Here is a 21,078-nt window from a genome sequence, read left to right on the forward strand (position 1 = left end):
TGAAACGCACCACAGAGGTGAACACCCCCTGCAGTACAGGCGAGACAGGAGAGGAGCAAGTTCCTGAAGAGAAGCATCAGGTATAAAGCTAAGTCTTAATCAGTGCATTAGCTAAGTCTTAAGACATTAAGACAGTGCAAGAGCTAAGTCTTAATCAGTGCAAGAGCACAAACTAGATCCAGGAGAAGAGTGATGAGGACCCTAACAGAAGTTTTTTCCCGTAGTGACGGTGAGGAGGTGGTTTTAGAATCTTCCTTAGCTTCCACTTGTAAAGCAGAAGCCGTGGCCATGGAAGATGGGGACCTAGAGTTAGAGAATGGGGGAGCCGAGCAGAGAGAGAGGACAGACAGTGTGTCCTCAGCAAAGCTTTGCAGCAGAACCCCAGGGCCACAGTGAAGGCTCAGCTCCATCTGCAAGGTAGGGATCAGTTCAAGCTGATCTTAGACATCTGGCGTTATCAATTTAGACCTTCTGGGCACTTAACAGAACTTTGCCTGACTCCTCAGAGACAACAGCTCCTTTCCTTTCTCTTCTTTCACCTTGACTTCCAGGTTTTTTGTTTTGTTTTGTTTTTAATTGCTCAGCAGTTTTACTGATGCCAATCAGCCGCCTCTCTCAAAGACTCTTTGCAGGTGTCAGCGTTACTAGCCCCCTTGCTCACTCACCACTATAAAGCTCTCTCCACCCGCCCCGAAAACCCTGCCCTCGGCAGCAGGTCCTTTTAACAGGATACAGGTGAGATTCAAGGGGGACACTTCTGAGGCGCAGAGAGCCTGGACTGGCAGAGAGGAGGAAGGCAGGAGGGGGACATGGGGATGGGACAGAGCTGCTGGCCCTAAGGGAACAGAAACGCAGAAGATGGTTTCTTATTGGCTTTTCTGTTTCTGGAGAAATTGCCCCTCCTTTGCTCAAAATCTAAAAGCAGTGGGAAAGAATCGATCTCTACAAGCCCAGGAAGGCAATGATCAGTGTCTGCTTTAACAGGAAACTAAAACTAAGGATGAGAACTGGAATTGGGGTAAGAGAGCTATTCCATTTCGAGTCTGACCTTGCTTTTCAATGATTTTCCTTTTCCCTTCAGGTTTTGCTTTAGGTTTTTTCAGTCTCCCCCTACCCCAAACCTCTTCCAGATGCACAAGCCTGCCAGAATCCTTATAAACAAGAAACCCAAACAAAACAGCACCAGATCGAAAGCATTTCCCCTGTGATACTACCCCTTCATGTGCAGAGGCACTCACGTGACGCTGCCAACATGTGTTTTCTGTCTCAGATTTCCCTTGATAACAAAGGACACATTTTAAAAGGCGTGGCCCTAGGTATATGTGGCCAGCAGGAATCCAAGAAGAGTGGGAGGATTTCCTTTGGTTTTAGGCTGATCCCCTCAGGTGCCCAGTACTGCAGCCCTTGAGGCTGCAAAATGCCCGTCAATAAAGTTAGCAACACTCTGGGTCAGGTTTACAAGATATGATCTCATTCAATGGCTCATAGAACTGATTTAATATTCAGGAATCAACTGAGCTCATTCAATTCCAAATTTGGCAGCCTTGTGTGTTGCATTACAGTACTTCCTCTGTCCAGAGCTGGGCAGGGCATGCTAAAGGGAATCTTTAGAAAGGTCTTTCATGAGGTTCCAAGACTCAGAGGCAGGACGGGCGCTGGGAGACAGGCAGGGGCAAGGGCTACAGTGTGGATGTGATGGATGAGAAAGGCAAAAGATCACTCAGAAAAGCTCTTTACAGTGTCCCTGGTAGAAACCCCTCTTCCAAATAACTAAGCAAGTTTTAAGCCAGACATATTTGTAATAACACTACTGTACAGACTCCAAGAGAAAAAGTTTCAACTGGTCATAAAAATGTTAGCAATCTGTTTTGATGTTCTTACCTAAGTGGTTTATGATCTTAAAAGTTTCCTTTAAAATGCTGTTTTCTTAAATCAAGAAAGTTTAAGTTACTCTTTCTATACAAAACTAGCCTCGTTACAAATCCTGAAGAAAAAGCAAATCATCTTCTTTAATTTCCATTTCTAATCTTCTAGAGAGCTGTTACTCTGTCCTGTGAAATGGATGGGTTTTGGTCTTAAACTTACTTGTTGTTCCCACCTTCCCACCCCAAATACTGGGAGTTAAGTGCTTAAATCAAGCCCTGGCACAGAAAAATGGAATATCTTCTGACTGGCATTGACTGGCAGTGAGTGCCTTTCAAATTGCCAATGTCATACAGCCACAGGGTGACCAGACATTACGTTCCAGACTGGGAGGGGTTCTGTCTCAAGAAAAGCTGAAATGGAAGGTAAATACAGTCAACAATTAACATTAGGGGGGAAAAAAATCCATCTCACATTTATGTAGCCAGAAAGAAGCTATTCTGAGAGCCACAGGCTAACTTCATTTTTATGATCCTGTGAAGACAGCACATGTCAATTTCGTCTTTGATTCTAAAATGAGCCAATGTCAATTTTTTTAGCACCTCTGAACAAGTCTGATTATAGCAATGATTGTCAGTTCAAATCCCTGGTTCATTTATTTCCCATTTTAGCCTCACCCTCTGGGGGATGTTTGTAGATTCTCTGTGGGCAGTTTGCGTGTCTCACTTGATATAGCTGACGTATTCTGCAAGTCGACTGAACAAGAAGAAAGCTCATATAAGCTGGACCCTCCTAACTCCTAACTTCTCTATACTTGATACATTTTATTCTTCACTTTTCTCAAAAGGAAATTCACCGGAAAAGCTAAAGCAAAAAAGAAAAGAGCAACTAAGACAGACCATCTAACTACAGGAATATAACTGTTACTTACACTGCTTTCCAATCCATCATCATTGATAAATCATGGCTAAATAATCAAGTGCAGAATCCATTTCTTCATATCTGTTAATAAATAGCTTCTCTCAAATGTCTCTCGCAGATCGGGGGCCATCTCAGGAGGAAGTAAGAGAGTGCGAAGGTGAAGGAGGAAAGGCTGGGAAATTCTAAAATCCATGGGGGTCTGGGAATTCTCAGAGCAGACCCCGGTGAAACATTCCTGTGATTCCAGCCTTTGGCTAAACCAGGATCCCAGCCTCTCTGAGCGTCCAGCCACCTTCCTGGTCCAGCTTAACCCCTGCTCCAACATTGCATTTCCCTCCAAGAACACTGCATTGATGGACGAGGAACCCACGGGATCCTGCCAATCCACACACACAAGCACGCTTCTCAGGGCAAGCCGCTCCAGTTTCTCTCTTGTCTGCTATCTCAGAGAGAGGGAGGGAGGGAGGGAAGAGCAGAGGCAGGGAGGGAGGGGGAGAGAGAGAGAGAGAGAGAGGGAGGAAAGACAGGAGCTTTACAAAAAGAGAGCAGCACAGAGAGAAACACTTGCTAGAACTCCCATTAACCCGCAGTAGCTGAGGAATTTTCTGAGCACAGCAGCTGCAAAACACTCTCAAAATCAAGTGTTTAAAATCTTTAATTATACATCCATATACACATTTGATGCAGACAAAGCCGGGAGAACCAAGGTTCTGGGTCTGCAAGTGTGACTGTGCAAGTAAACACTTGTAGACAAACAGATGCAAGCATGAGTCCCCACGAGAATCATATTTCCATGCATATATTTCAGTGAAAATGTCTAGTCTCACAGTTTACATGTCTTGAAACTATTCAAATATTCTCAGTGATGGAAGTGCAAATCAGACCAACAGTACTCTTTGCCTCTGATGGCATCCCTGAGCACACCTTCCCCAGATTTTTAGGGGGGGTTTCTGTTTCTTTTTTCCTGCTTCAGGAAAGAAGCCCCCAAAATGAAGAGGACAGGAGGCGAGGCAGGGGTTTTCAGCTTGACTGTCAACTTCGTGTGGTGGTTCCTTTGTTTGGGGGCACTCTGCAGACAGAGTCCAGACACACTGTGCCTCAGGCGGGGAGCGGCACGGAGCAGGGGCGTGACACACACGTGGGGCTCTGCAGACAGCCAGGGACAGGAGGAGACGTATGAGGAGGAAGAAGCAATAGCAAGCGGGGAGCTGAAGCAGGCGGTAGACGAGAGGAAGGGGCAGCCTGAAGGTGGACGCACAAGACCATCTCTAACCACTTCGTGAATTTCTCTACAAACCTCCCCTCTCCACTCAAGAAATCCCTTCGCCATGTTTCTCCAAGAGTCCCAATCACCTGCATTAGAAATACCTGGTGACAATGTTAAAATGCAGATCCTGGGACTCTATCCTGAAGGTTCCGATTGAGCAGCTGGGGACCAGAATCTACCTTTTTTAAAATTAATTTTTGTTGGCGTATAGTATACTTTGGCCACCTGATGCAAACGGCTGACTCATTGGAAAAGACCTTGATGCTGGCAAAGACTGAAGGCAGAAAGAGAAGAGGCAACAGAGGAGGAGATGGTTGGATGGCATCACTGATTCGATGGACATGAACTTGGGCAAACTCTGGGAGATGATGAGGGACAGGGAAGCCTGGCGTGCTGCAGGCCATGGAGTTGTGAAGAGTTGGACACGACTTGGCCACTGAACAACGACAACAACGTAGTCGCTTTACAATGTATTACTTTCAGCTGCACGGCAAAGCGTAGTGTAAGTATATGTATAGCTGATTCACTTTGCTATTCAGTAGAAAGTAACACAATATTGTAAAGCAACACCCCAGTGTATAAGTAGAGTTCCCTGTGCTATACAGTATGTCCTCAAAACAAATATCATATATTAATGCATACCTGCAGAATCTGCATCCTAACAAGCCAACAGTTGATCCTGATGCAGACCAGACTTATTGAGGATTCATTTCCTCATCAGTGTAGAGTGAGTACATGAGTCAATGGAAAAGTGAACGAAATGAGAAGAGGTCCGGATGGGAGACCTGTGAGAACTCGAACACTGATGGAGGGCTAGGGACAAAGGAAACGGATAGTGTGCAGCGGGAGTGGTGAGAGGGGACCCAGGAGAGAGCGGTGCCAGGGAAACAAAATGTGAGCCAGGAGAAGGAGCGACTTGCTTCCTTTCCAGATGCCCCATGCTTTTCACAGCTCTGCGACTACACACGCTGTTGCCTTTGCCAAGAATTCGCTTCATCCACAGACCAACCATCCCTTCAAACCCGGTCTGCATCTCATCCTTTCTCTCTTGCCCAGCTGCTGCTGCTAAGTCGCTTCAGTCGTGTCTGACTCTGTGCGACCCCATAGATGGCAGCCCACCAGGCTCCCCCGTCCCTGGGATTCTCCAGGCAAGAACGCTGGAGTGGGTTGCCATTTCCTTCTCCAATGCATGAAAGTGAAAAGTGAAAGTGAAGTCATGTCTGACCCTTCGAGACCCCATGGATTGCAGCCTACCAGGCTTCTCCGTCCATGGGAGTTTCCAGGCAAGAGTACTAGAGTGGGGTGCCATCACCTTCTCCGCTCTTGCCCAGAGGTAGGTAATAATCCCATCACATTTTGTTTATACTTCTTACTGTAAGTACCTTCATATCTTGACGTTATGCATCAGCTTCTTTCTTAGTAGATGATGGTGAGTTGTTTTATGGAAACCAATGATCTCTCAATCATTATATACATCCCTAACTTTTGGATACAAAGTAGGTACCCAATAAATGTGCATTCATTAAATGGCTAAACATATCATAAGAGTATTTCTTAACCTGGGTGGTTGTTACACAGATGTTTGTTCTATTGGTCTTTAAACTGAGCATCTATCCACATTTCACATATTATTTTGTATGCAAGATACACTTAACGATAACATTTTTAAATGAGTCGTAACAGCTGGGATTTGGTCCAAAAGTTAGGTCTTAATGAATAATAAAGAGAAAAAATTGCAAAGAGCTAACCTAAAACAAAAGTTAATAGGAGGGGGAAAAAAAAAAAAAAAAAAACCCAAAGAAAGCACCAGAGTGAGCGAACCCAGTAGAATAAGCAATAGAGTGGAGGTGGGTTTTGATAAACTGATGGCTTTGGGGCTCAGAAAGGTGTCACACTTGTAAGCAGTGGTGGCAAAGGGGTGTTCTTACAGAGATGGGTTACACGAAGTGGGAACAGAGCTTGCACTAAGTCTCCTCGAGAAGGACCACTTAAATTAACAGAGAACAAAATCTCTCATTTACTTGACTTAAAAGGTTTGGAGGAATTATAAATTGAAAGTTAGGAATTATAATAATAATTAATGAATGAATGGATATATGAATGAATACATGGTTGGATGAATGGATGGATGGATGAATGGATGGATGGATGGATGGATGGATGGGGTGCTAAGGCAAAAGGGCCCACAACAACTCTGGGTAACATCACTATCTAAGGGGCATTTTAAATGCTGTTTAATAGTTTTTAAAGTGTTTCATTTGGTAACAAGATCCCATGTATAGCTGAGGAATCATAGATCAGAAAAGTTAAATGACTTGCTCTTAGTACACAACTAATAACTTCTAGAGGGAGATCTAGAACCCAAACCTTTCCACAGGTAATCTGCTGCATTTCCCATTATACTGAATTAAGCCCCAACAGGTGAATGTGATCATTAAACTTGGTAAACAGAAATGGAAATGAAAATTACTCCCAAGACTCCATCTTGAAGCACAGTGGAGAAGATATCTTGAGGACTGGTCTATCTGTCAAAACATCTGTTCAGCAAGCATCATATTCAGTATTACAGAGTTGGGACTCTCTAACCAGAAGTTTGAGACGGCCTGGCAGATGGTTGGGAAAGCTGCCGTCACCACTTGCCTCTTCACTATCTCTTAGTTCACCAGAAGGCTAGTGACCATGGCTACTGGACATGGAGATGTGTTCTCTAGATCTTTCTTCAAGGGAGGTCTTGTTGCCCTAGCTGTGGGCAGTTAGCCTCTAGCTGTCAGCTCTTTTAGGATTTGCCTAGCTGCAGAACGCTGCTTTACCCAAATGCATGGCCTTCTCTGGGTCACCCACATTCCATGGTTGATGGGGGTTCAAGGACCCAGCCATCAAGTCCAGTACAGGTCATCATGATGGCCATTTATGCTCCAGAGCTCCCCTGTGGTGTTGACTGAGGTTTTGTTTGGCAGCTTGACATTTTCCTCCATATAGTCCTGCATCCTCCTCCTCATTTCCACAGCCTTTAATCTCTAATAAGCATCCTGCATGGGCACATCCATCTCCATGTTGGCCTCCCAGAGACCCCAACCTGCAAGGCCAGAGGGGGAAGCAGCGCTGTCCTTGTGCTCCGTTTGGGCTTTACTCCCAGTGGTCTTTACGTACTCTCCTTTAGTGATATCAAAGCTTCAAGGCAGTGACAGCTGACTCTTATGCCCTCACAAAAATGTCAAGCAACTGATTTTATCTCCAGGTTTCAGTTCCCTTATCTAGAGGAAACCAGAGGCTGTGGACCCTGGAGCCACCTGAGTGGCATAAGGCAAGTCAGAGCCCCTTCACCCAAAGCTGGTGGTGGTGGTCTTCCATTTCTAAGTTGTGTCCGACTCTTTGGTACTGCATGGGCTGTAGCCCGCCAGGCCCCTTTGTTCATGGGATTTCCCAGGCAAGAATACTTGAGTGGGTTACCATGTCCCTCTCCAGGAGATCTTTCTGACCCAAGGATCAAACCCACATTCCTGGACTGGCAGGCAGATCCTTTGCCACTGAGCCACCTGGGAAGCCTTTAATCAGAGTAACTCTGCTTTTATGTTTTATATGTTGAGGATTTTATTTAAAATTGGAGCTTCACAGTTACACATATTTTTGAAAAACACTGGTTCAGCTGATCCCACAGATAGCTCCCATTTGTAACATTCTATGATGCTTTGATTATCCTCCGAGACAACCAAATAAGTAGGATAATAATGTGTGTGTGTGTGTGTGTGTGTGTGTGTGTGTGTGTTAGGGCTTCCCTAGTAGCTCAGCAGGTAAAGAATCTGCCTGCAATGCAGGAGACCCTGGTTTGATTCCTGGGTTGGGAAGATCTGCTGGAGAAAGGATGGGTAGCCTATCTGCTCAGTCATGTCTGACTCTTTGCAACCCCATGGACTGTAGCCTGCCAGGCTCCTCTGTCCACAGAGTACTCCAGAAAAGAAACTGGAGTGGGTAGATATTCACTTCTCGAGGGGATCTTCCTGACCCAGGAATCAAACCCACGTGTCCCTCACTGGAGGTAGATTCCTTACCATATGAGCCACCAGGGAATCCCAACAACATGGTACCTAAGATGCTCCAGTGATTTGGAAAAACAAATCAACACACATATAAAGCCAAGATATAGATTAAGAGACAGACACCAAATAAGTCTGAATTCTAGTTTACTGGACAGATCGGGAACTATAAAGTGGTGATGGAATAAAGAGTTTCCCCAGGGATTTGGAAAATGTATTAGTTTATGGGGCTATCAGAAGGATTTAAGACAGCAAAGTAAAGGAAACAGCTTTCATTTAAGTGCACCAGATTCCCTGCCTGTAGTGTGCAGGCATCTCCTCCTTCTGAGCCCCAAACACAATAAGTCAAATGTGTGACGAAGGCCATCTTGGAGGACTCAAGAAATTAGGCCCCACTGTTTCTGCAGTAGGCCTGAGAGAGTGATTTCCTTATTCCCTCTTATAAGGTAATACCATTCCAATGAAAATAACTGAAAAGAAAAGGAAATCTAAGCTGTTAAAACTCTAGTGACATATTCTGTATAAAAATGTATATGTTCACATGCCAGGAAGAGGGTTTAATGGTTATCAAATCATTATAAACTATGCGGGGAGGGGGGTGGAAACAAGCCTAAAAAGAGAATTATACCTAAATTACCTGTGAATTTCCCTGTGGGAAATACCAAACATATGAAAATCCTTAATCATTCAAAGACACTCATGCTAATATGAAGCATATGCATTCTGGAAATGTGATGAAGTGATGGTTAAAAAGTAAGTTATGTTCCTGGACATGCTGTGCCACAAAATCTACACCTTTTCTGAATGTTTTTATTTGGTTATTATTTTCAAGATCCCTGTTATTCATATTTGGAAAAGAAAGTGACATACAAATCAAGGGACATTATAATATATGATGAGAGTTGTACATAGAGCCTTGTGTACAGTCCTCTCCACATTCAAAACTTCAATTGCCCACAAGTGTGGATCCTGAGTCTGCTAATGAGAAAACTCTACCTCACTATTTGGGCTTCTCTGGTGACCCAGGAGTAAAGAATCTGCACACAATGTGGGTCCAATCCCTGGGTCGGGTAGATCCCCTCTCATAGGCTCAGACACGACCATGCTTGCCTGGCAACCCATTCCAGGATTCTTGCCTGGAGAATCCCACGGACAGAGGAGCCTGATGGGCTACAGTCCATAGGGTCACAAAGAGTCAGACCCGACCGAAACAACATAGCATGCATGCACATCTTACCATGTGGAGCAGTCAGGCAGGTAGGCGCAGGTATAGCTTTTGCTTTTTTAAACAATACTATGAGTTATTGCTTAATTTCCCAAGGTTAAAACATTATGCAGTTCACCCTTCAGTAGGAAGTTAAGGATTGGCTCATTTAAGATATTTAAATTTTACAATTTCTTTTGTAGCCTCCTGTAGTCTTTTGTGCTCCATGTTTTCCAAGCCCCCTCATCATGAGATGGGGACAGCCCAGACCACAGGTATAATTTCAACTGAGGAGAGGAGGGAGGGGAAGAGCAGAGAGAAAGGAAGGGAGAGGGCAGTGCACAGGGAGGCAGATGGGGAGTTGGAGAGGAAGCCCTAGCACCAGCCGTCTGTGCCCAGAAGAGCAGAGAAGCCACGGTGGGCAGAAGCTCTCCAAAAGACCAGGCTCAGGGCCTCCTGTCTCCCCATGGGTGAAGCCCTGCCTTCTTGGCCTGTCCTCACCAGCCATGCTCAGACAGTGTGCAGATGGGACGGGACAGCTCTGAAAGCTTGAATATTGCTATTTTATTAAGGAACCTCTAGGGATAGAAGGGAGAAGGCAATAGCAACCCACTCCAGTACTCTTGCCTGGAGAGTCCCGTGGACGGAGAAGCCTGGAGGGCTGCAGTCCATGGGGTTGCTGAGGGTCAGACACGACTGAGCGACTTCACTTTCACTTTTCACTTTTATGCATTGGAGAAGGAAATGGCAACCCATTCCAGTGTTCTTGCCTGGAGAATCCCAGGGAGAGGGAAGCCTGGTGGGCTGCCGTCTATGGGGTCGCCCAGAGTCGGATATGACTGAAGTGACTTAGCAGCAGCAGCAGCAGGGATAGAAGAAAATAACCAGAGCAGGGCCAGGTTCCTTTCCCTGGGAAGCTCTTATACCGGCTGCATTTGGCCACTCAGGAGAGGACCACTGGCAATCCTCTGTAGAAAACCTTTGGACACATCTCTGGCGAATGCGTGGGGTGGGCCCAGGTAGAGTCACATGATGTCAAATCCCACAGTATAACAGCTGAATCGGCCTAGGAAAACTACAAGAGCTGTACAGAAGAGCTGTGCTGTGCTCAGTCACATCCAACTCTTTTGCAACCCCATGGTCTGTAGCCTGCCAGGCTCCTCTGTCCATGGGATTTTCTGGGCAAGAATATTGCAGGTTGCCATTTCCTCCTCTAGGGGATCTTCCTGACCCAGGGATCGAACTCTCATCTCTTGTGGCTCCTTCATTGGCAGGCAGATTCTTTTACTACTGAGCCATCTGGAAAGCCATAGGAGAAGAGATCGATGTTCAAACCTTCACAAGGCAAGACAGCCACCTTGCAGCAAACCCAAGAGTAAAGCTCCCCAGTCCTCACTCCAAATCCACCCATCCATCCAGGGGTTGAAGCAGCCCTATCACCAGGGAGCCTTCTCTCCTGGACAATGATTGCTCTGCAGATAAGTGGGGCTCTGAGGCTTTGATCTTCAGTTTGGTGGACTTAAGAGAGGATTTTCATCCCTCAAAAGAACTGAGGAATTCTCTCCATAGAATGGATTTGAGAACAGAGATCTTTTGTTGAAAATAGTCAGAACATCAAACATTTTTTAAAATGAAAGGTCAAATACCTCTGATATTTAGTTAGATCTGTGTGGGGGGAAAGGAAGTGCTTTCAAGAATGTAGGTGCTGAATTTGGGAAAAGCCAGTATCTTAAAAATTCACTCAACATGTGGTATATATGGGGTGGTCAGCACCACCCAAAGAGAGCATGCAAATTTTGGCACCTTACAAAAATTAAAATCTAATTCATACCATACACAGCCAAATAGTCATGAAAGCTGTGTGTTAATTAGATATACGCATGAGGGAAAATGATACATGAAAATCTAGATGTAATGTTTAAAAGACAAATTAGAATAATGCATGTGTAGTTTGAAAAGAGCTTACCATGAAGTTCTTTTCCAATTAATACAGATAGGTTTTCAGGGAGACCTCCCTGAGGACAAGGAAGGATTTGGTACCAAAAGATGCTTACTCCTTGGAGGAAAGTTATGACCAACCTAGACAGCATATTGAAAAGCAGAGACATTACTTTGCCAACAAAGGTTCGTCTAGTCAAGGATATGGTTTTTCCTGTGGTCATATATGGATGTGAGAGTTGGACTGTGAAGAAGGCTGAGTGTCGAAGAATTGATGCCTTTGAACTGTGGTGTTGGAGAAGACTCTTGAGAGTCCCTTGGACTGCAAGGAGATCCAACCAGTCCATTCTGAAGGAGATCAGCCCTGGGATTTCTTTGGAAGGAATGATGCTGAAACTCCAGTACTTTGGCCACCTCATGAGAAGAGTTGACTCATTGGAAAAGACTCTGATGCTGGGAGGGATTGGGGGCAGGAGGAGAAGGGGACGACAGAGGATGAGATGGCTGGATGGCATCACTGACTCGATGGACGTTTGTCTGGGCGAACTCCAGGAGTTGGTGATGGACAGGGAGGCCTGGCGTGCTGCGATTCATGGGGTAGCAAAGAGTCGGACGTGACTGAGCAACTGAACTGAACTGAACGTCCTGTGTTCTTTCCTCCCTCTGTCATTTCACTTCTCTTTCCTTATCCAGAGGCATTTCTGCATGCTCAGGTTATGTGTGTGCTAACTCACTTCAGTCGTGCCCGACTCTGCAACCCTATGGACTGTAGCTTGCCAGGGTCCTCTGTCCATGGGATTCAATAGTCAAGAATACTGGAGTGGGTTGCCAAGCCCCACTACAGGGAATCTTCCTGACTTAGGGATCGAACCCATGTCTTCACTGGCAGAGAGTTTCTTTACCACTAGCGCCACCTGGGAAACCCAAATGTCTATAATCATAACTACTATTTTCATTCATTCACTCATTCAATTAAACAAGTATGCACAAAGGGCCTGGAACAAGACCGACCTAGTTTTGATCTTCTGCAGTCCAACATAAACTAAGCTCATGGTTTCCAGAATAATTTTTGCTCCTTCTTTTTAAACATAACAGCCCCATACTCTACCTTGTTCTTGAAAAAAATGTAAGAAAGTACATGTTTTATCTAGTTTTTTATTAACTTTAAAATCTCTTGTTGGAAGAAATCATCCTATAATGACCTTTCATATCAAGTATAAAACAATATTATAAAACAATAGACAAAATGACCTTCTTATGAGGAAAGCAAAATGCAGTTATCTGTCCTGGGTCTGGAGTTCTTCTCCTCTGAAGTGCATGCTACCTTAGTTGGATCCTCAATGGTTAGATGCTCGGAGGACTGTATCGAGGTACAGCTGGCATCCTATGCACGTGCAGGGCAGCAGCTACCAAAATATCAGGGAAACACAATGTGTGTGTGATGAAGCAATTGCTCGTTCTAAAGAGAGAATTGTAGCTGGGCCAAATTTAGCAAAAGGCTCAACAATCCTCCATTTGTGCATTGGTAAAGGAACAGCATTATTTTGGACTGCTAGATGCCTCTAAATATCTGGCTAGTCTTAGGAAAAAAAGACAATCGTTGATACTTCAGTTCACAAAATCTAATTCTGATATGAATTCTAACTCCTAGCGCAGTATGGCAATTATCCTCTCTTTAAAAAGTTCTCTATAGATAAATATGAATCGCCACAAAATCTTTGTATGCTAAAGCAGGATTATCACCTCATTTTAGATGCCAGAAAAAGAAGAAATTTACTCCACTTGCATTTATAAAATCATAAAACAAGTGACGAAGAACTCTAGCATCAAACTAATCTAGGTTCAAATCTCTCAGTACAGCTAAAAACAAGCAACCCCCACAACAGATACTGAACAGCACTTGCCATGTGCCAGGCCCTGTCCAAGGGCTTTATGTGTGTCCGTTTATTTAATCCTCATCACAACAGCTATGTACCTACCATGCAGGTGGCTCAGTGGTAAAGAATCTGACTGCCAGTGCAGGAGACACAGGAGACTCAGGTTCCATTTCTGGGTTGGGAAGATCCTCTGGAGGAGGAAATGGCAACCCACTCCAGGATTCTTGCCTGGAAGATTCCATGGACAGAGCAGCCTGGCGGGCTGCAGTCTATGGGGTCACAAAGAGTCAGGTGCAACTGAGGGACTGAGCACGCACACATGCAGAGCTCTGTGTAGTACATAACATTATTATCTGTATTCCACAAATGTGGAAATGGAAACATAAATAAGCTAAAAGCTTTTCTCCAGGTCACACAGCTAAGTGGCAAAGCCAAGATGCAGACACACTCGATGTGGTTTTAGAGTCCCCTCCATCAAACATTGCACTAGATTGCTTTGTATAAATTATTGAAGTCCTCTAAGCTACTGTTTTATCTGTGAATAACGGTACTGACCTCAAGGATTGCCAGGATGTCTAAGATAAAGCAACTAAAAGTGCCTGGCAGGCACATCACATATGCCTAGTCTCTATTTTAATTGTTGGGCAGTACCCAATCCCTCCTCAACACCTTGCCTCCAGTGGGCTAAGTAGTTCATTCTTCCTCTAGGAATATCTGTAAGTGATCTGACATTGCCTGCCATCCTTTCTGGGCTCTGGAGATATGAAATCACAAAGTCCTAGGCTGGATGTAAAGATTCCTCTTCAGTCATCAAGGGGAGGAGGTGGCATTTCAGCTCCAGAAAGAAAGAAGCCCAGGCTGTTGAAGGAAATGAATTTCACCTTTATCCTCACCCTGACTTTTGTGTAAGACTGTTGTTCAGTCGCTCAGTCATGTCCAACTTTTTCAGACCTCAAGGACTACAGCATGCCAGGCTTCCTGTCCTTCACCTTCTCCCAGAGTTTGCTCAGACTCATATCCATCAAGTCGGTGATGCCATCCAACTATCTCATCCTCTGTTGTCCCCTTCTCCTCCTGTCTTTAATCTTTCCCAGCATCAGGGTCTTTTCCAATAAGTCAGTTCTTCACATCAGGTGGCCAAAATATTGGAGTTTCAGCATCAGCCCTTCCAATGAATATTCAGGGTTGATTTCCTTTAGGATTGACTGCTTTGATCTCCTTAAGATACAAATCAATTAATTCATCCCATTCTTATTCAGCATCTTGCCATCCTGAGGTCCCTTCCCAACTCTTCAGAATTCCCTCTCTAATTCAACTTGGCTTTTCAAGTTGGCCAGGAGCCAGCCCTCGCCTGTGTGAAGTCTGAATGCTACGTAAGCTACCTTGTCTTGGATGTTCTTCTGAGAGTTTGGGAGTTTTTGACAAGTTACTGGCAAAAGAAGAAGACGCTCCTGCCAATTTGCTTCAGGCACCGAGCATGTTCACAGGTATCATACCAGGTGTTATTAATATGTTATTTACAAGAAACCCAGTGTTCAACCTATTGTTGGGGTTATAGAGTGTTACAGTTTTTGTACTTAGGAAAGCAATGTATTTTTTCCAACTCAGAAAGCTTAGAATGTGTGAAGAACTCAGTCCTCAAATGTGAGATATATTTATGGCAAGAGAGTCTTAGTTAGGAATCAGGATGTGGACCAAATGATCAATACTCTTTCTTCAAGTCAAATAATCACTTTAGAAAGCTGAAGACTGGGACAAATGTCACTCTCAGGGCTGAGCTGGTCAGGCTCACAGGTGTAAGGTCAGCACCCTGGGGAAATGCCCTACTTTCTCAGTTCCCCGAAGTAAACCTCATACAACTTCATCCTAAGGAATTTCAGAACTGGAAGGAATGTTTCTGAATGTTCTGCTCTGGGGCTTAGAGAATGGATGTCTAAGACATGTAGTCCCCCAAACTGCCATATTCTTAGCAAGAGGGGGAGCCATCTATCTACAGACTACTTAATGGCGTGCAGCCACCCAGGCGGAAACAGCATTGAAAAATCAAACAGGGGAAATAGTGATGTTCCTGCTGTGGCTAAGCCTCGGCAGAATCTTGAGAGAGGGAGAATTCCTTCAAGGAAAATGGCCTGGTCACACATTCCACACTGCTTACCTGGTGTGCATTATGGACTCCACGCTTTACCGGGCATCAGACCAACCAGCCTGAACACCAAGAGCAAAACCCCAACAAAACAAGGCTTCTGCCCAGTCTTCCATTCCCGCAGGCCCAGGACATCAACTGGTTAATCTGAAAGCCATATGTACTAACAAGCTATTTCCAAGAAACATGTGCTTTCTGAAGCAATGCTGTCGTCTCTGCCTCCTGGGGTCATGGATTTATTTGTCAGTAAATTATAGAAAATCTGTGAGTGGAAACTTTTTGGATTACAAAAATTATACCACTGACAGTTACCTATTTATCTATGAGTCAGGCATGTACCCCCAGCTAATTTAGCCAGCTTAACTTGTCCAAAGAAAATAAAATCAGAAAACAGTCTCTATTATTCTTAGTTGCCATGGAATATGGCAAGAAAAAGTCAGTATGAAGAAGGGACTGTATCTTCATCTGACTTTACTTCTAAATTCACTGTGCAGCCTTGGCTATATCACTTAGTCTATCTAGGCTGATTTATTTAACCTCATGATACTCTGATGATGTTGGATTAATCTAGATTATTTTTGTAAAGTGTTAGAACCTTCTCCCAGAAAGGATACACTCCCCACCTTTACACACACACGTTACTATTATTTAGTGCTTTCTTACTTTTGTAATATGCGTCACTACTGAGGACACTGACTGAGAATTGTCTGCAGTTTAGAGCTTCCATACATCTTTCTCTCTGAGCACAGGTAACAAGAGCCACTGCTAGCACTGATACAAGATACTTGATATCAATAAAACCTGGTACAAAAACGCAGTGCGAGTTCTTTTTGCAGTAGTCATACAAGTTTGGCAACCTGCCATCTTGTGAATGTGACTGAGTCTGCTTCCCTTCAAGCACCTGCTTAGCCTCCTCTTCCCTCTTCCCTCACACACACAAACACACAAAACTTTGACTTTTTCACCACCGCACTTAATTACAGAAGGAATTCTGAAGAGTTGGGAAGGGGCCTCAGGGTGGCAAGATGCTGCATAAGAAGAGGATGAATTCACTGATTTGTAACTTACACAAGAGTCAGGGGGAAGATAAAGGTGAAACTCATTTCCTTCAACCAGCTCTGTCTCCTTTCTTTCTGGAGCTAAGCCTAGGACTTAGTGATATTACATCCCCAGGGACCCAGAAAAATGGAGGCAAAGAAGAATGTGAGCCGGAAAAGGAAACGTTGGTAGGCAAGAGAGAGGAGTGAGGAGAGACCAGACTTGCTCTGCTTTTTCTGCCCGCTGCTCTCAGAGCTGCCCCGTGGACGCACAGAACCTCTAGGCAATGGGCAAGACGGGTCTTCCTCACAGGCAGCTGGCGAGGGCAGCTATTAAATTATTGAAAATTCCAGGCTGAAAGGAAGTCAAATATTAATGAGTATATTACTGAGAGGAAGAAAACTTGACAATCCACACAGATTTAAACTATTAATATCTCTTCCAGAAGAAAGTGCAGTGAACAAAACTGAACGCTGTCAGATATAGCTTCAAAGAAGCTGCCCCCTGCCCACACACGGGCTCTGTGAGAAGACTGCCCACGGCTGCACTTTCTCCCACCCTCGCTTTTGCTGGTGGCTGCTGTGGATAAACCGTTTTCAGTTATGGTTCACAAACTCTGTTTTCAGCATCTTCTTCCTCAACCCAGTTGCTTCTCGAGTGAAGATTTTTGTTGGTGGAGTACATGATGGTATTCCACTGGCTTCTAATTAAGCACAGGGAGCCAACAGTGATAACTTCACAGCCAGGCTGACTCATCACTTGGGTTGCCCCTGAGGTTTCTGATTCAATTTCCAGCTTCTCCAATCACACTAAAGCCATCGGGTTGAAAATATTAGAATATATAGCAGGGCAGCCCAGGTTCTCATCCCTCCTACCTCACTCGGCTTCTAGGAAGACTTCCACGTGGGAAAAGAGATACACGGGGAAATGAGAGAACATGGCAATTTGATGGATAATAAATGATGTCTGAATGTTGAGAAGTCACTTTGGAAATTATATATGCATTATTTTCATATTTTTGTATGTTTTAGATGGATGAATAGAATATGATAGAACAAGTATGTTTTAAAATAGAATCAACTAAGCATTGCTTTTTATTTAATAATTGGAAATTTCACATAAAGCACTGGCATTACTGTAATCATCTCCATTCTTGTCCCTGACAGCAATTTGCTTTAAAATATAGTCCTTCAGCATACGTGGTGTGATATACATGTGAGTTAACATTAATTTACACTATAGGGAAAGTCAGTTAACATTAAAACTGTCTTAATCAGGAATACACACTTCAAGGATGATTGGTTAGCACTTCATCTGTTGAATTTTCATTATCATTGAATTTCAAAATATCATCTAATTTTCACTGAAATTTCTTCTTCAACCCATGGGTTATTTACAGGTGGATTGCTTAACTGCCAAACATTTGGGAATTTTTCTGTTTTCTTTGTTATTGATTTCTAGCTTAGCTTCTCTTTGGTCAAAAAAACATACCCTGAATGAATTTCGTCTTTGAAATTTGCCAAGATCTGCCTTATAAGCCAACAAATGGGTCAATTTTGGTAATATGGGAAAAGACTGTACTGTGTCAATACTGAGTGCAATGGTCAGTATATATCAATAAGGTAAAATAAATTAATGGTAATTGTTCAGATCTTTAGTCTTACCGAATTTTTGTCTGTGTGTTCTGTTATTTTTTGAGACAGTGGTGATTATGTCTCCCACTATGACTATGGATGGATGTATTTATCTTCTTTATTTTGTCATATGTTTGCTTTTTACATTTGGAGCCATGTTGTTAGATATATACAAATTTAGAATTGTAACTTTCCTGTGGCTTCATCCTTTAATTGTTATAAAATGTTTCTATTTATCTTTAATGACGATTCTTCGCTTAAAGTCTATTTTCTCTGACCTTAGTAAACCATACCAGTTTATTTTGGTTAGTATTTATAAGATGTATCTCTGCTGCTGCTGCTAAGTTGCTTAAGTCGTGCCCGACCCCATAGACAGCAGCCCACCAGGCTCCTCTGTCCCTGGGATTCTCCAGGCAAGAACACTGGAGTGGGTTGCCATTTCCTTCTCCAATGCATGAAAGTGAAAAGTCAAAGTGAACTCGGTCAGTCATGTCAGACTCTTCGCGACCCCGTGGACTGCAGCCTACCAGGCTCCTACATCCATGGGATTTTCCAGGCAAGAGTACTGGAGTGGGTTGCTATTGCCTTCTCTACTGTTTCTTTTATTTTCAACTTCTCTGTGTCCTTATATTTAAGAAGTGGCTTTCACAAGCAGTATATAGTTAGGCTTTTTTGTTCTTTTTTAATGTGGTGTGCCAATGATTATCATTTAGTTGGAGTAGTTAGTCAATTTTCATTTACTGATATGTTTGTTTCTATAGCTAGCATCTTAGAATTGTTTTCTATTGGTCCACCCGCTGTTATTAAGTTCCCCTTTCTCTCCCTTTTCTTAGATTAACCAAGAATCTTTCATTCTATTTCCCCTTCTATGTATTATTCTACTAGTTACTCTAGAGATTACAATGCATGTCCTTGACTTATTATAGTGTAGTAAAATTATGACTTTTAATACTTCCAGATGTTGCTGTCACCTTATAACACATGAACTCCATTTAGCCCTCTTCCACTTTTTGCATTATTTTGGCCATACATTTAGTTCTACATATATTTCAGACTCCATAAGATTCCATTTTTGTTGTTTTGTGTGATAAACATTCATTTATATTTGTCCATATATTTTTCTCAACATTTTATTCTAAAATAATATTTTTCAAAAATAAAAATGGAAGAATTACATAGTGAACAACCTCATTCAGATTTTGTAACCAACATTTTTCTATATTTGCTTTACCACTTATCTATTCACTCTCTATCCAGCCATCAATTCATTTTATATTTTTAATATATTTCAACTTAAGCACATATTCACCCTTTCTGTCACTCTCTATTTCCTCCTGCATTTCTGGGATCATTCTCTTTCTACCTGTAGAAATACTTTTAGTATTTATTTTAAGGTTAGAGTACTGGTGATTGATTCTTTCAAGTTCTGTTTGTTTTAAAATGTCTTTATTTTACATCAACTTCTCATGACTATTTTTGTTGGATTTATGAAACTTTAGCTTGGCAGTCATATTCTTTCAACCTGTTAATATGAATCCCACTGTCTTCTGGCGTCCATTGTTTTCTTCTGAGAAGTGAGCTATTGGTCTTACTGTTGCTCCTTTGAAATTAATGATTTTTTTTTTTTCTGGCTATTTTAACAATTTTTCCCTTTGATTTCATTTTCAGCAGTTTTACATTTTATCCTAGTTGGGATCTGCAGGCTTCTTGAATCCATGTTTTTGATCATTTTCAGAAAATACCATTCCTGCCCTATTCCTTCTCTTCTGCGAGGCCTATCACACATGATGTAGAATAACACATGTTATATATATGTCTCTTGCGCTTTTTTCTTTTTTTTTTGTACTTTCATCCTTTTGCTTTCTGTACATCATACATCCACTTGAATATTTTCTACTGATCTGTCTTCCATTTTCACTAAATATTTCTTGTCATACATCTAATCTGCAGTTAAATACATCTATTGAGCTCTTAATATTTCATTTTTTAAGCTTCAGAATTTTCAATTTGTTATTTAACAATTCCAGTATTCTAATGAAATTTAAAAAATTCCAGTTTTCTAATGAAATTCTTCATCATGTCATCTATTTTCTAAACATACCAATCAGAGTTATTTTAAAGTCTATGAATGATAACACCAATAAATGAGTCATTTATGGTTGGGAGTTTTTTCCATAGCATTTTTTTTCTTTTACTTGTTTCCTGGTATGCCTGGTCATTCTTTATTGAAAAAATTTATGAGAACTTTAGAGACTTTTAAATATACTCCCTTCTTTCAGTGACCCTCTAGTCAAGGCTATGGTTTTTCCTGTGGTCATGTATGGATGTGAGAGTTGGACTGTGAAGAAGGCTGAGCGCTGAAGAATTGATGCTTTTGAACTGTGGTGTTGGAGAGGACTCTTGAGAATCCCTTGGACTGCAAGGAGATCCAACCAGTCCATTCTGAAGGAGATCGGCCCTGGGATTTCTTTGAAAAGAATGATGCTAAAGCTGAAACTCCAGTACTTTGGCCACCTCATGCGAAGAGTTGACTCACTGGAAAAGACTCTGATGCTGTGAGGGATTGGAGGCAGGAGGAGAAGGGGACAACAGAGGATGAGATGGCTGGATGGCATCACTGACTCGATGGATGTGAGTCTCAGTGAACTCCGGGAGTTGGTGATGGACAGGGAGGCCTGGCGTGCTGTGATTCATGGGGTCGCACAGAGTCGGACACGACTGAGCGACTGAACTGAACTGAACTGAACTCAGTGACCCTATCATCTAGCAGGCAGAATGAGGGGTGAACACCACAACCCAGTCAAAGACTCACATTAGTTTTTGTATGGCTTGGTCTAATTTGAGTTTACCTTTACTCCCAGGGTGTAGCTCTCTAAAGATCCCAAAATGGTATCTGCTGGGGCCTCTTCTCCTTGAAGGGCTTTGCATGGCAATATTTTTTAGTCAGCATTGTGTGCTGAAAACTCTTCTATCAGTTTTTGTTGTTTTTCTTTTTTTACCTAGCTCCTTAGTCTCTCCTTTCTGTACAGTAATATTTCTCAAATATAATATAAAGGAAATATACTGGAGTATCTAGCTAACTTTTCTGTAATTTCCTTCTCTCAGGCTTTTGACCTTTCAAGTCCTGTCTACCTTGAAAATTCTGAACTCAAATTCCCA

At 42.9% G+C, this 21,078-nt stretch overlaps 1 protein-coding gene across 2 annotated transcripts in view; it reads right to left on the reverse strand.

Moving 5' to 3' along the window:
* KIF26B (kinesin family member 26B) overlaps positions 1–21,078 on the reverse strand; it is a 528,852-nt gene that overhangs the window by 180,199 nt on the left and 327,575 nt on the right. The window contains exon 1 of one of the 2 annotated variants that reach the window (XM_027564672.1): positions 2,795–3,216. The exons of the other annotated variant lie outside the window; for it this stretch is intronic. Coding sequence (XP_027420473.1) covers positions 2,795–2,817 — 23 coding nt within the window. The 5' untranslated portion in view covers positions 2,818–3,216. Of the gene's footprint in view, positions 1–2,794; positions 3,217–21,078 lie in introns of those variants that run through there. 2 annotated transcript variants of the gene reach the window in all.

The sequence above is a fragment of the Bos indicus x Bos taurus genome, chromosome 16, assembly GCF_003369695.1.
Source record: "Bos indicus x Bos taurus breed Angus x Brahman F1 hybrid chromosome 16, Bos_hybrid_MaternalHap_v2.0, whole genome shotgun sequence".
Taxonomy (NCBI): Eukaryota; Metazoa; Chordata; class Mammalia; order Artiodactyla; family Bovidae; genus Bos; species Bos indicus x Bos taurus.